General features: G+C 42.4%; 1 protein-coding gene across 3 annotated transcripts in view; it reads left to right on the top strand.

The window, feature by feature from the left end:
• Positions 1–15385, top strand: part of GLP2R (glucagon like peptide 2 receptor) — a 60781-nt gene that overhangs the window by 23775 nt on the left and 21621 nt on the right. For all 3 annotated transcript variants that reach the window (XM_053570398.1, XM_053570399.1, XM_053570400.1), the window contains exons 5-9: positions 4782–4888; positions 7725–7878; positions 10046–10205; positions 11138–11198; positions 11998–12067. In XM_053570398.1, the coding sequence (XP_053426373.1) occupies positions 4782–4888; positions 7725–7878; positions 10046–10205; positions 11138–11198; positions 11998–12067 (552 nt within the window). The remainder of the gene's footprint in view (positions 1–4781; positions 4889–7724; positions 7879–10045; positions 10206–11137; positions 11199–11997; positions 12068–15385) is intronic.

Below are 15385 nucleotides of genomic sequence, written 5' to 3'. Positions count from 1 at the left end.
GGTATACTCAGAGAAGTCACTCTAATCACTATCTCCATCCCTCTCTCTCTACCTATAGCCTATAGGTGACCGTTTTCTATTATTTTCTGGCTGTCTGGAGGGGGAAAAACTCCTGAAATCATTTTTTCCCCTCTTCTCTCATGCCACAACAATCACCAACACAGAAAAAGACCTCTGTGGCCACATGTGGGCTTTTTTTTTTTTTTTTTTATAAACCCAGAAGTGGACACCGGTTGGGTGTCCTCTAATTCAGTTACTACACTGTCACCTGGGGAGAGCAGCGGATCCCGTGGAATGAGCGCTCAGTCCCAAGAGTACTTCCCCCTCTGGTCACAAGTTGAGGCCTCTAGAACTTGTGACCAACTGGCCTCAAGTTTGGGTTCCCATGACCTCCTTTTTGGGTTTGACTAATTTGCTGGACTGGCTCACAGAACACAGGGAAACACTGACTTTACCTACTTATGCTAAAGGATATTACAAAAGCCACAGGTGAAGAGATGTTGGGCGAGGTGTGGGGCAAGTGGTGTGGGGCTTCCTTTCTCTCCCTGGGTGCCACCTCCAGGAACTTCCACATGTTCAGCAGTCTGGAAGCTCCCAGAACCCTGTCCTCTTGGGTTTTGTGGAGGCTGCATTGGCTAGACATGAACTGACAACCAGGTAGAGGTGTGACTGCATAAAAGGATAGGATCTCATACTAACTGAGCAGGGAAACTCTGTGAGGCCTGTCTGCTCAGCCTCTCCTCGGCCTCTCTATTCAGCCTTCCTTCTTCCAGGCTATAGGGCAGACCCTGTCTGGAATGAGAGCCTTAAAACCCACAATCATCTTAGAGTCCTGCCTCGTACAGAAAAAAAGAAGGACAGGAGAAGGGCAGCGAGAGAGATCCTGTCTACTATAACAAAGGCTCTGGGTGTTACAATCCAGGAACTGCAGACAAAAAGCACACATACATGTTTGTATAAATATACACCTTAATGCCACACAGGCTCCCCCTTTCTCTGCTTTCTTTCTTTTTCTTTTTTTAATTGAATTATATGTCTTGTAAAACTAAGAAACTAGTTATGAAACGAAGAAAATAGGTTAATGTGTATTTTCCATTTTTCTTACACAAGAAGCAGTCTACCAGATAACCCTATTCTGAATCTTGCTTTTTTCACTTAACAGCATATCCTGGAAATCATTCTACGTCAATTCCTAGAAATATTCCTCCCTCTGTTTTTTTTTTATCCTGCTGCATAGTACTCCACCTGTGTGGAATTTAGGCAGCCCCTGGGGTTATTTCCAATCTTTTATTCATAATGGTGCATATTTGTGGCAGTGTATCTTTCTGAAGATTCCCAGAAATGGGATCACTGAATTAAAGGTAGAGGCATTTTGTAATCTTGTTAGATATTGCCAAAGTCCCCTCCATGGGGGTTATACCATTTTTTCCTCCCCTCTGCAATGTGTGAGTGTGCCCATTTCTTTGTGGATGTGTATTATACCTGGGGTGGGAAGCTTTTTGTGTAGAGGGATCTGAGTGAATTAAGATTCACCTGTTGATACTAAGAGTGAACCAGAGACTATCTGGATGTTTTGGAGTCTCTAGGTTTTGGTAAAGACTTCAGTGTATGATTGAGGACATTTTAGGAAATCCTGTAATGAAACACAATTAAACCAACCGTAGCAGGTGCTGTTGGTGCCATGCTTATATCCCCTTGCCCTAATCAACTCAGTACACAACTGCCTAACTTCCTAACAAGTGCAGGCAGTTCCGTGCTAGTTCTCTGGTTCCTGGAACCCTTTGCTGGGGGACTGGTGAGAATTGGTACATAAAACCCCAGCTCCCTCAGTCTTGGGGTAGGTAACCTGTTCAGGCTTCTAGAGCTTTCCGAGGGGGATTCATGTCCAGCTTTCCATCATGGTAACTGGCTTGATAATGTGTCCTGTATTTGTCCTGCCTAATTTCTTCCTTTTCCTACTGACGATTTTTTCACTTTTCCTGTAAACTACTTGCATACTTTTCTTAGGACCTGCTTTTTAGAAACCCAAACTAAGACACAAACAAAAAACCCTAAACATTTCCCCTGATTTGTTCCTAGAAAGCATAAAACACAGACATGTTTTTATAAGTCACAATTCAGGAAAAAATAATTAGGTTGTCTATTAATAATTAAGTGTGCTAGTCTCATATCTCTAATAAAATAAACCACGATGCTAAAATGACCCAGCAAAGTCTCGATATACCACCTTGATATATGGTAGCATCAATTTAAAGAAATCACAGCACTGCCTGTGTAGAAACACAAAACACGTCTTTACTTTCAAGATGTTTATCGTCTAGAGACAGTCCCTGGGTTATGAACAAGACAGGTTCTATAGGTTTGTTCTTAAGTCAGATTTGTATGTAAGTTGAAACAGCTACATTTACCTATAGCCTCTGTTTGTGTGAGTTGTACATAAGTCGGATTTTTATAACTCGTATGTAAGTTGGATATTTGCCTGTATCTAGAAAGAGAAGCTGGATGTAAACAAAGCATTAATTCATACGATTGGAGCCTCAGTTTGTGAGATAAACCACAGGTGCTTGGACAGTAAGAGTTTATAATAAGCAGAGAGGCATTTGAGGAGGATTTCTTAGAAAAGGTGGGTTTGTGCTGGTCTTCAAAGGATAGATGTCATTGCAAGGAGAGGAGAGACGAGAGCAGTTAGAGACATGACAGATTGCAGGTCCATAGAGAATAATTCTAGACGGAAATGTGGGTGGGATTGACATGGAAAACTCACAAGCTACACAGGGAGTTCTGCGTCCAAACCACTGCTACAAGAAATGTTAAAAGAAGTCCTTAACACAGAAAGAAAAATGGAGCACATGGGAATTTTGATTTACATAGAGGAATGAAGAGCACTAGAAATGGTAAATATGAGGATAAATACTTTATCTCTTTTTTTAAAATTCTCAAAATATAAACAAATTTAAAATTTTTAGTACCATACAAAGTGTGCTCTCTGACCACAGTGGAATTAAATCAGAAATCAATTACGGAAAGGTAATCTGAAAAAAATCTCCAAATATGTTGAAATGAACAACAGACTTCTTTCTAAATAACCTGCAAGTCAACCAAGAATCATAAGAGGAATTTGTAAATATTTTTAACTAAATAAAAATGAAAATACAATGCATCAAAAAAATTGTGATGCAACTAAAGCACTCATGGGGAAAAATTTATAGCCTTCTTTTATTAGAAAAGTGGAAAATCATCAAGTCAATGGCCTAACTTCCACCTTAAGAAACTATAGGTGAAAAAGGACAAATTAAACCCAAAGTAAGCAGAAGAGAAGAAACAAAAAGGTAATAACTGAAATTAAATTAATTTAAAAGAAAAACAGAAAGAAATAGGAAAAAAATCAATGAAATTCAAACTTAGTTATTTAAGAAGACCAAGAAATTTCATAAACCTCTAGAACTGTGTTTTTGAGGCTTTTTTTAAATCTCATGGCACACTTGAATCTATAGTTAAACTTCTAAGGCATCCTTAAATTATGTTGATCAAAAACAAAGAGTAAAAATCGCTTCTCGGCCTTTTGGCTAAGATCAAGTATAAAAACAAAGAGTAAACAAAGGAATATATTGTGCTTTGAACTTCTGTTGAAAATAATTTAATTAATGATCTAAACATTTTCCCAGCATATCTAAAATCCTCTCACGGCATACCTGTTGAAAATCACTGCTCTAGAAAGACTGATAAAAAAGAGAAAGAATTATAGGTGTGTGTGAGAGAGAGAAAAAAGTTTCAGTCATGAATTATATCGAGAGTGAGAGATAGGACATCATTACTGATCCCATAGACATTCAAAAGCTAAAAGATTTTTATAAACACCTTTCTGCCAATAAAATTTACAAGTTGAATAAAATGGACAAATTCTTTGAAAGAACAAACTACCAAAGTTCATTGAAGAAGAAATAGATAACCCAACAATAAAATTGCACTGCAGTTCAAAACACTTCCACGGAGAAAATTTCAGATCTCTTTGGCTCCAATGGTGAATTCTACCAAATATTCAAGGACAAAATAATAGATATTCTATACAAGCTCTCTAGAAAATTGAAAAGGTGGAAATACTTCCTAACTCAGTGCATGAGGCCATCATCACACAGAGGCCAAGACCAGACAAAGACATTACAAGAAAATAAAACTACAGACCAGCATCTCTCATGAAAACAGAATAAGATTATACTTAATAACACAGAATTTCCAGTATATTATCCTCTGTTCACAATCAGGCAATCCTGAGAATCAGAGAAAGTTTCCCATCGTTTCGCTGGGTCTTCTGCAACAAGATCATCTGTGAAAAGTTACCTTAGGAGAGAGATGTTCAGACAGAAAGCTGGCCCCATCTTCCGGAAAGAAGGACCCATAGACTCCAGGGACCATACTCCCAGGAACAAAGAACCTGTCCTGGTTCTCTAGCCACCCTCTCGTCCTGGACACAATTCCTTCATGATCGCAGGACTCCTGGGGTGTCAGTGCTGGGCTGTGGTGTAGTCATGGGAGCGAGGCCTACCGTGGGCTCTTCACTTGTGGAGGATCTTCAGCTTCTGAGATGTGCCGGAGAGCAGTCTAAGGTACCCTATGTGGGTGTCAACAAGGATAAGGAAGGGAAGATTGAAACATAGGTTGGGGAGCCAGGGCATGTCTCAGTCTGTGCTGAGACCTCGGTGGCCCTGGGCACCATGGGCACCATGGGGATTGGGCACAGCCCAATGACTTGGTGGTCATGTCTGTTCTTCCTCTGTTTTCAGGTGGATCATTACTCCTTGCTGTCAACCCTGCAGCTGATGTACACCGTGGGATACTCCTTCTCTCTGATCTCCCTCTTCCTGGCTCTCGCCCTCCTCTTGTGTCTCCGGTGAGTGGAACTTGTGCAGACGTGTTCAGTCCCCCACTATCTTCAGGGCACGTATTCCGAGATCCCCAGTGGAGATCTGAAGGAACAGGTAGTTCCAAGCCCTATAGACAAACACACACACACACACACAATGTTTTTACTATCCATACGTGCTGATGATAAAAGTTTAATTTATAAATTAGGCACAAATGGATGGAACTGGAAAATATTCTTCTTAGTAAAGTATCTCAAGAATGGAAATAAAAGTACCCAATGTACTCACCCCTACTATGAAACTAATTTAGGGCTTTCACATGAAAACTATAACCCAGTTACAACCTAAGAATAGAGGGAAGGGGGAAAGGGAGGGGAGGGAGGGGGGAGGTGGGTAGAGGGAGGGGGACAAGCGGGATCACACCTGCGGTGCATCTTACAAGGATATATGTAAAACTTAGTAAATGTAGAATATAAATGTCTTAGCACAATAACTAAAAAAACGCCAGGAAGGCTATGTCAACCAGTGTGATGAAAATGTGTCAAACGGTTTATGAAGCTAGTGTATGATGCCCCATGATCATATCAATGTACACAGCTATGATTTAATAAAAAAAATAGATATTATACATTAAAATTTGAGTAAAAAAAACCAACACCAACAATAAAACAGCAACAGTAACAACAGCAACAATAAAATAGAATAATCATAACCACATACTATAATAAAAGTTACATGAATGTGGTCACTTTCTCTCTCAAAATGGCTTTTTGTATCATACTCACCCTCCTGATGAAGCAGGACTGGAGTGAGTCAGCACGAGATTTCAACACGCTATTAAGAATGGTGTGCACTTTAAAACTTGTGAATTGTTTTTTTCTGGAATTTTTCATTTAACATTTGAACCATGGTTGATGGTGGGCAACCAAAACCATGGAAAGTGAAACGGTAGATAGGGAGTGACGATGGTAGTGTATGATTTGTATGGCTGCAGTGGAAGACTGGGTGGGTATGTCATGACTCATCAAAGCTGGAAGCCACCTGACAGCGTCTTGAGTCTATCCATCCCATTTTGCAGATGAAGGGGAAGAAAGGAGTCCCAGAGTCCCAGTCAGAGGCATTGAGTCACCCCTAACCATCAAGCTGGTTCGCTGCACAGCTAGAGCTTGAATCTGGGACTCCTGACTGCTTTGCCTCTTCCTGATTAGATATCTTCTCTGTGCCTGGCACTGGTCTGACTCCCTAATCTCACCCATTTCTACCACAGCCCAATCCTCCCCATGACTCTATCAGAGACATTCTTTTTATAGAAGAGGTTAAAAATCTTCCCTAAGGTAAATAAGTGAGTGGAAGAGCTGGGATTTGAACCCAGCACCCTGGGACTCCAATCAGCTGTCAAACTTATGTGCTCCCAGCACTTTCCACAAGTGAAATCACTTAAATATCATTTTAATTCAAATTAGGATTATTTCTAATTTTAGGAAGTTGATATGACAATTGCCCACACGCTATAAGTGGGTCGACTGAAATATGAAGAGACGAAATAACTAGCCTGGGATCATACAGCTGGTGGGTGATGGAGCCGGTGTCATAGTCCAGGACCCACCAGAGCATGTTCACTCCCTTACACTGTCTCTCAGAATCCAAAGCCAGAGTGCATTTTAATTAATGGTGTTTTAAGAAATCACCCAAGCGTGATATTTAGGGACCCACCAGGAAGTCCTCCAAGGCTGTCTTTCCGTCCCGGCCCGTTAGGAATGAAAGTGAGTATAATGTGGCGGAAGGGGCATTTGACAGACACAGGGGACCTGGGTGCTGCTAGCTCCAGGTCAGGCCTCATCTGACCTCTCAGGGTGTTCCATGGCTCTGGGAGCAGGACCATGGCCACTACCCTATTGGGATGGCAGTTCTGGAGCTGTGGGAGAGCCCACAGCCTATGCCCACTGTCTGTGACCTCCTTCCTCTGTGCACCTTCCAAAAGTCCCAGAACCAAACCAGGAGGAAATAGCTGCCCAGCTGTGCAGGAAGACACTTCAGCCGAGCCTGGGTCCACTGTGTCTGTTTAGCCTCAGGCTTGGGGAAAAGCAAGACCCAGTCACTGCCCTGGAATAGCCCCCAGCTTAGTCAAGGAGAAAGAAGCATACGTCCTACAACATGAGAACTGGCCTTAAGTCCATTTTGGACGTTAGAAATGTAATAATGGCTCTAAAGCAAAGTAGGACTGGGAATATGCTGGAAAAGAGTGCCTTCAGCTAGCAAAACTGAGAGTACGGTGTCATATTAACTGGGGTGATAAAAAGGCTGCAGGAGACTCCAGGGGGTGAGGGAGAAGCGATGGGAACTGGCATTTTTCTGAGCACTTACCACATGCACCTTACACAGATTACCTGATTTCATCATCCCACAGCCCTTTGAAGAAAGCTTCTGGTTGTCAGAGGCAGCAGAGCCTTGGAGTGGCCTCTGAGTTTTTGGTCTTGGACTCTGATCCACCACTTACTGCTTAGGATGCTGGGGAGGTGACTTAATCCTTCTGTTCGGTTCGCTTATTTATAAAACCAGGGGAATAATAGTGCCTACTCCCCCAGAGGTGATAAGGAGCACGGATGCCCACAGGTACATCCACGTGAAAATGGCCTGGCACGTGGAACATGTCATACAGGTGACAGCTGTTATTACCCCTACTTTACAGATGTGGAAAATGAGACACAGACAAGTAAGATCACAAAACCTAGTGGTCCAGCTCTGGACCCTTCACTGCCAACCTCTGTGTTTAGTGATAGATACGTAAGCACGACAGGCACAGACCTGTTGGTCTGAGCCATTCTTTCCTGAGGGAAGGAATTTGATTTTCTCCTTGCACAGAAGACTTCACTGCACACGCAACTACATCCACATGAACTTGTTTGCTTCTTTCATCCTGAGAGCCATGGCTGTACTGGTGAAGGACATCGTCTTCTACAATTCTTACTCCAAGAGGCCGGACAGTGAGGATGGGTGGATGTCCTACCTGTCAGAGGTAAGCCACTTCCCCACCATTAAAGTCAGCTGTCCCAGGTTCCCAGGGAATGGGTCAGTCCTGGGACCCAGAGGGCAGGCAGGTGGGGCTGGAGAGGGGAAAAGGAGATAGAGGGGTGCCCTAGACTTCTAGTTAGAGAGGCAGTGTGTGGCTTAACAAAACCACTGCCTCCCAAGAGTGGGCCAGATGAAGGAGCCAGAGGCAGAAAGGTTCACCGTGGCCACTGTACCTCTTTGTGGGGGAAATGTCTTCATTTTATGGCAAAAGAATTGGACTAGATTGGCTTTTTAAACAATTGAAGTTGGTCCTCTGGATCCAGGGGTTTCACATCTATGGATTCAACCAACCTCAGGTAGAAAATGTTTGGGGAAAAGCAAAAAGGGTGGTTGGATTTGTATGGAACATATACAGATTTCCCCCCCTCTTTGTTATTCATTAAACAATTCAGTTTAACAGCTATTTACACAACATTTATATTTTATTCAGTATTATAAATAATCTAAAAATGATTAAAAGTATACAGGAGAATGTGCATAGGTTATATGTAGATAATGTGCCATTTTACATAAGGGACTTAAACATTGTTGGATTTTGGTATCTGAGAGGGGGATCCTAGAACCAACCCCCTGAGGATACCAAGGGATGACTGTATTATTATATTTTTTAATGCAGCAAATCTTTTCCACATTGAAATCTGCATCTATTGATATGGTTTTTCCTTTATCTTACTAATACTGCAGTAACCTGTTAAACTAACCTTGCATTCCTGAAATAAATTCATCTAGGTTTCTCCTATATTGATGAATTCTGCCTCCTAAGTCTGTGTTTGGTTTAGCATTGCCTTACTTACATCCATGAGAAATATTGGCCTGTAATTTTCCTTCCTTTCCATGCCTTTGTCTGGTTTGGATATCAAGTTTGTAAGTGAGTATAATGTGACCTCTTAAAAAAATTGGAACTACTTATAAGTGAGAACACATGGTATTTGTCTAGGGGCGGTTTTTTGTTTTTGTTTTTCTATTTATTATTCAAATATTGCTTCATATTCATGCTATCCAACTTTATTCAATGAAACCCCCACCAAAAAAGGTGAAAATGTAAAAAACAAATTGAAGGTCGTTCCCTGATCCACTATTCTCTGGAAGAATTTGTTTAAGCTTTGTTTTATTTCTTTCCTAAGTATTTGGTAGATCACACCAGTAAAGCCTTTTGGACTCAGAATTTTCTTTAGTGGAACTTTTGAAATTATGGATTAATGAATCTTGCATTTATGTTTTCTATTTCTTCTAGTCAGCTGTGGTAACAAGTTTTTCTAGGAAAAAGTCCATCTCATCTAACTTTTCAAATGTATTGGTATTCTTTCTATTGTTCACGATGTTCTCTTCAGTCTCAAAGATCTTTTCAGTCTGTTGGGTCAGTAAGTGTGCTCTTACTATCATTCCTGACACTGATGATTCCCATCTCTGCCCCCCTTTTCTCCCCATGATTAGCCTTGCCAGAAGTTTCTCAATTTTATTGGACTTTCCAAAAAACAAACATTTGGCATTGTTGATCCTCTGTTTCATTCATTTCTGCTTTTATCTTTATTTCCTCTAATGTACTTTCTTTGTGTTTGATATTCTATTTTTTAGAACTTTTTTGACATGATCTTTAGCCTTTTTCTTTTCCCTTATTGCATTTAAGGTTACATGTTTCATTCTAGGCTTGGTATTAGCTGTATACTGTTAAGTTTTGCTATACAATATTTTCCTTATAATCAGGAAATTAATTTCTAACTTATGCTATAATTTCTTCTTTGGTCTATGGCTTACCTAGAATTCTAATTCCTAATTGCTAACCATATTAAGAGATTTTTGATTTCTAGGTTAATAGAACTAAGGTTAGAGAACATACTCTTTGGTATTTCCATGAGGGCAGTTGCTGTTGATGAATTTTCTCTGTTTTTGTTAGTTTAAAAACATCTAGAATATCAAGGAAGAGGCTGGTCTTTGATGCCTACACGAAGCCCTCCTTCTTTCATGTGCCAACATTATTGTCAACTTCTCTGAGATGGTCGGCAAGGGCCAGAAGAGAGGGGGGTAGAGAGGGAGGGGTTGTCCTGGGGGTGGGGGCAGATGCTGGGAAAGGCTGGACTCATCATCATGCTCAGCTGTTCTTCCCCCTGTAGATATCAACCTCCTGCCGCTCAGTCCAGGTTCTCCTGCACTACTTCGTGGGTGCCAATCACTTATGGCTGCTGGTTGAAGGCCTTTACCTGCACGCCCTGCTGGAGCCCACAGTGCTTCCCAAGAGGCAGCTATGGCCCAGATACCTGCTGGTGGGTTGGGGTGAGTGACCTGGTCCCTGGCCTCCTCTCCTAGGGAACCCATCAGAATGTGGGAGCACCCTAGAGCATTTGGTTGGAATTAGAAACCCAACTGGAAGGTGGCTTCTGGGACAGATAAGTCCTCAATGACAAGAGACTCTGAAGAGAAGTATGTGTGTGTGCACGCACACATATGCACACATGTGTTCATAGTGATGTAGGCCCAATGAGCACATTCAAAAATTAAGAAGTTTTTTGATGAAATTGGATGACACTCCTCCTACCTTGCTCCCAGATGTATTGATTTGTTTGGGATGCCATAATAAAATATTATTGTAACTTAAACAATAGACATGAATTGCTCATGTTTTTGGAGGCTGGGAAGGGCTGGTGAGGGCTCTCTTACTGGTTTGCAGACAGCTGCCTTCTTGCTGTTTTCTCACAAGACAATGAGAGAGAGAATGCAAGTTCTCTGGTCTCTTTTTATAAGGGCTCTAATCCTGTCATGAGAACCCCACCTTCATGACCTATACCTCCAAATACCATCACATTGGGGATAGAACTTTAACATGAATTTTTAGAGGATGTGACATTTGATCCCTAACACCAAGTCTTCTAGAGAAGATTCTTTGATTTAAAAAAATATGACTAAGATTATCCAGAGGGAATTTGATGCTGGAGGACCATAATTCAGGACATTTTGGTTAACTCTGCACTGCTTTGTGATAAGCAGCAAATCCCTTCTCTTGGGTTCCTGATTTCTTAAGTATTAAAACAACAGATGGCCCTGTGCTGCTGCTGTAGGACTTTCCAGTTCTAACAGTCTGTAAGTCTGTAATGTTTGGGTTTTATAAGTTGTAACCTCCTGTGTTTGGCACCCATCGGGCTTTGGGGGGAGGCAGGCAGGTTTGGTCAACTAGCTTGTAACTACATTTCTCTGTGTTTTCTCTGCAGCCTTCCCTGTGCTATTTGTTGTCCCCTGGGGTATTGCCCGTGCACACCTGGAGAACACAGGGTAGGTGATTCATCTGGTTTTGCTCTTCCATGAGCAGTAATTCCCAGATATGCCTAGATGTAAGCAATTACACTATTTCCCCCAAAGAAAATATCTGTCCTCTTTCATTTTGGCCGTCTAGAATATAGAATATACTTAGGAATGTAGATAAATAATCAAAGATCTTAGAGTAATTTCTTTATTGCTTTAGTTCCATATGCAAATTAGCACCAAGATGCTGTCTAGGTGAGCCACAGCCCTTCATATGCAAGGACATAAATATAGACGTGGTCACTGCAGTCCTGGTCACAATGAGGAAAGAAAAAAAAAAGCAAGCAAACCTGACTTACGCATCACTAGGGGAATTACTGAACAAATTGTGACTTACCTAAATTGTGGAATATTATAAGACTACTAGGAGAAAAACCAAGTTGGTTTTCATAGGAACGCTTAGGGATTGAATTGCAACCATACTTCAAGCCTGTTGCTAAATAATTATTGTATGTTCCCATTTTCCCCCTCCAAATTATGACCATCAAAATCCCCCACTATGTAATTAAGGATTTTTGTCTGTATGAACATGGAGAAAAATGTGGAAAGATGCACAAACAAGGCGACTTACTAGTAAGAAAAGTCAACAGTACCAGTCCTAACAAGAAGGGAGTTTAGTTCTCTCTTCCACATCGCCATGCCAAGGGGAGCAATTGGTGGGAAGTCAAGCTTGAGAGCAAGCATCATTCTTCCAGAGGCCATGAGACTTTGACATTCAACCTCTTCTCACTTCTTAAGTCTTCTTTTACTTCCTGCTCTTTACCTTTAGGTGCTGGGCAACAAATGGGAATAAGACAATCTGGTGGATCATCCGAGGACCCATGCTGCTTTGCATAACAGTAAGGACCATCCCACCCACCTATTTTGCCTCTGAGCTCAGCAGCTCTGGGAAACATCCCCATCCCACCCATATGCCTCAAACTCTCTTATCCCTTGAGAAGGAGAAGCTGTACTGTGAGCAGTTTCTGCTGAATGAGAAGTTAGAAACTTCCCTATGTTCTGGTTCAGGACCTAAATTCAGAGTTACACTGCTATAAAGAGACCTACAATCAGCTCTGTAGTCCTGTATTGAAGGACTGTGGTGCATGGAAGGCTCTGAGAATACGGGTTCCTTCAGTGTTTGAGGAGCCCAGCGACAGCAGGACTGATGTCTTAATACCATTAGCAGGAGGGAGGAAGAGCCTAATGGAACTTTTATAGGAGGAAAAAAATATAGTCACTATTAACCCAAAACAGTGATGGGGGTAGGGTCAAGACATAGATGCCACTCTGAAATCTTAGGAAGGAAGGGCCTTTCATTGTTGTGGCCAAGAGTATTTGGGATGGGGACAGGTGTCCAATCAATCTAGAGCCAAAAAGCCCCTTTCTCAAAAGTGTGTGACGATGAAATCTGTCAAAGAAGCTTGAGGGAAGGAGCAGAGAGTTAGCAGATGGGACGAGTTAGCAAGGTCTTGGAAGAAGGCAGAAAGTCTTTTTGCCTAGACACAGTGCCACCTTCTCTAGGGGTTCACAAGGTGCCAGGCACCATGTTCTATATTCTGCCCATCCTCTTCTCCAAAGGGCTGCTAGATCATTTGTTTTTGGCATTTCATGTAAACCATCTGGTGTCTGTGGTGGTATGAAAGAAAAAAGCTAGTTTTTATAGAAGACTGTCAATATTTGTCATTTGACATGGGTGTGACCTAGAGAGAAAAATATTCATAGAAATGTCAGGAAAATGAAGAGCGCGAAGAGGCCCTTGATCCTGGGGTCTACATCACATCTAGCCTAGAAGATGGCCCATATGCCTCAGTTACTGGAGACATAGCTGAGAGCAAAGGTTCAAATGGTATCTGAGCATACCCACCCACACGTGGCATGGTGAGCTCTGCCTCCATCTCTCCACAACCCTCTCTTCTGCAGCCACACTGCCCAGCTGGAGTCTCAGCACCCACTCCCTGCCTAGCACCTCCGCCATGTCTTATAGCCTTTATTGAGCACCTCCTGTATACCAGCTCCATTTCTAAGTGTTTTGTGTGTATGAGCTCATTTAATCTTCCCAACCAAGCTATGAGGTAGGTGCTATTCTTGTGTTTATCTTATTGGCAAGTATAGTGAGATGATGACATATTACTTTTCTAAAGTCATAGAACCAATAACTGGGAACTGGATCTCAGCTCAAAGAGCCTGGCTGGGTGGCAGTGGCCACCTGCAACCATAACATTGTGCTGTTGTTCAGAAAATGTCTTTTATTTCAGGCCCCTCTCACACTGCAATACCTTGGTATTCCTCCCCTCTGCCATCTTATCCACCAAGTGACCCATTCCACGACTTTCAAGTCTTGAGTCAAATGTCAACTGTTCGCACCCTAAAGTGGCCTGGGGCAGCTAACGTGCAGCCAGGGGTGAAAAGCATGTTACTGCAGCCTTGCTATTCAAGGACCAGGGCCACTAGCATCACCTGAGCACTTGTTACAAATTCAGGTTCTCAGGCCCTACTCTCAAAGTCTGCTGAGTCAGAATCTGCATCATAAGAAGATCCCTAGACTTTGTGTGCTCATTAATGTTTATGAAGCTCTTTGTCTATATCTATGGTCCTGGATACTGGATGCACATTAGAAAAACCAAGGTGACTCATGCCCCACACCAATGATGGCAGAAATTCTGAGGTTAGGGCCCAAGAACTTTTAGTTTTAAAAACTCTCATATACTTCTAATGAGCACTGGAACTGGAATGACTGTTCTGGACCTTGACACTTCGGTCTTCCAGGGCTGATGACCTGAATGCTTATTTCTCCTGGTGCTTCCCAGTTCCCAGAGTGACATTCTCTCCTATGGCAGAAGAATGTGCTCTTCTCATCTTGGTAAAGTGACCTTTCCATACGGTTGCTTGTACAACTCCAGTTATAGTCGTTTCCACGAGCAGGGCCACAGCCACCTTAGCTGGCAGTGGACCCCCTCCTCTTCCCATGGAGTCCTTCTCTACCTCCCTCTCACCTCGCCTGACAAATGACTTCAACATTCACCTACCCAGACACTCGGGCTGGAAAGTTTGGTATCCTTCTAGCTTCTACCCTCTTCTTCCCCACAACATCCATTAGACTTCAGGTCTTGTCAGTTCTTCCTCTAAAGCCATCTCCTCTTACTTATTCCCATGATCACTACTCTTACTCTGCCCCTTGGGATTTCTTGTGCATGCCTCTGCTAAAGCCTCCTATTTGGTCTCTGTTCCTTCATTCTTGTCTCTGGAAATCCATCCTCCTGTTGCAGCCAGAGTCATCTGTTTGGAGTAATATTTGGTCATGTCTCTCATCTACTTGTGACTCTTTGATGGGTCACTATTGATCATCCTTAGTGTCATAAGGATTATCATTCCCTGTCAATTCATCCAACCACAAGCATCCTAACTCTACTTACATGGAGAAATTCAAAGTTCTCCAAGTCTGCCATGGTATATCTCTCCTCCCCTGCCTGTGAACATGCTATCCGTCTGTCTGGAATGCCCATCTGATGGCCTCACATCTGCCTGGTGAATTCTCTTTCTACCTGGAGATAGAGCCCTTTATTAACCTCTCGATGCTTCCAATTAAAGAAAGTCAACAGGTGTAACTAGAAGGGAACCTTTCACAGTCTTCTTCAGGTCTATGAAGGCCTCAGACAGGGTGTTGCTAAACTGTTGGCTTGGACAAGACGAAATGGGGCTTGAATAGAAATGGAAGAAGTTTCCCTTGATCACAGGAAGAATATTTAGCCATAAACCAGTAAAACACTGATGTGAACCACAGAGAAAAGCTTTGGTTGTCAAGAGGAGAATCTATTCTGAACAACAGGGAGCAAAACCTTCCCAACCTGCATAGCTCTTAGGTTCTATGACTCTGGACACTGGTTTCAGGGTTCCTAGGAGAGTGGAACTCATGTGTCCTACTAGACTTGAAAGGGAAAAGAAAGGCTGTACAGTGCAATGGGAAGAGCCTGGCTAGGAGTCAAGAACCTGGGCTCCATGACTGACCTGTGATGAGCCGTTTAGCCAAGGGAGTTGACCTTTCTGGGCTTCTGTTTCCTCATCTGTTGAATCAGAGTTGGACTAGACTAGTGGTTTTCAAACAAAGGTGCATCTGCCCCCTGGAGATATTTGGCTGTGTCTGAAGACATTTTTCATTGTCACAAATTGAGGGTTGG

Source organism: Nycticebus coucang, chromosome 18 (genome assembly GCF_027406575.1).
Source record: "Nycticebus coucang isolate mNycCou1 chromosome 18, mNycCou1.pri, whole genome shotgun sequence".
In the NCBI taxonomy this organism is placed as follows: Eukaryota; Metazoa; Chordata; class Mammalia; order Primates; family Lorisidae; genus Nycticebus; species Nycticebus coucang.
Note: the sequence above shows the minus strand (reverse complement) of the source record. Positions and strands in the feature narration are given on the sequence as shown.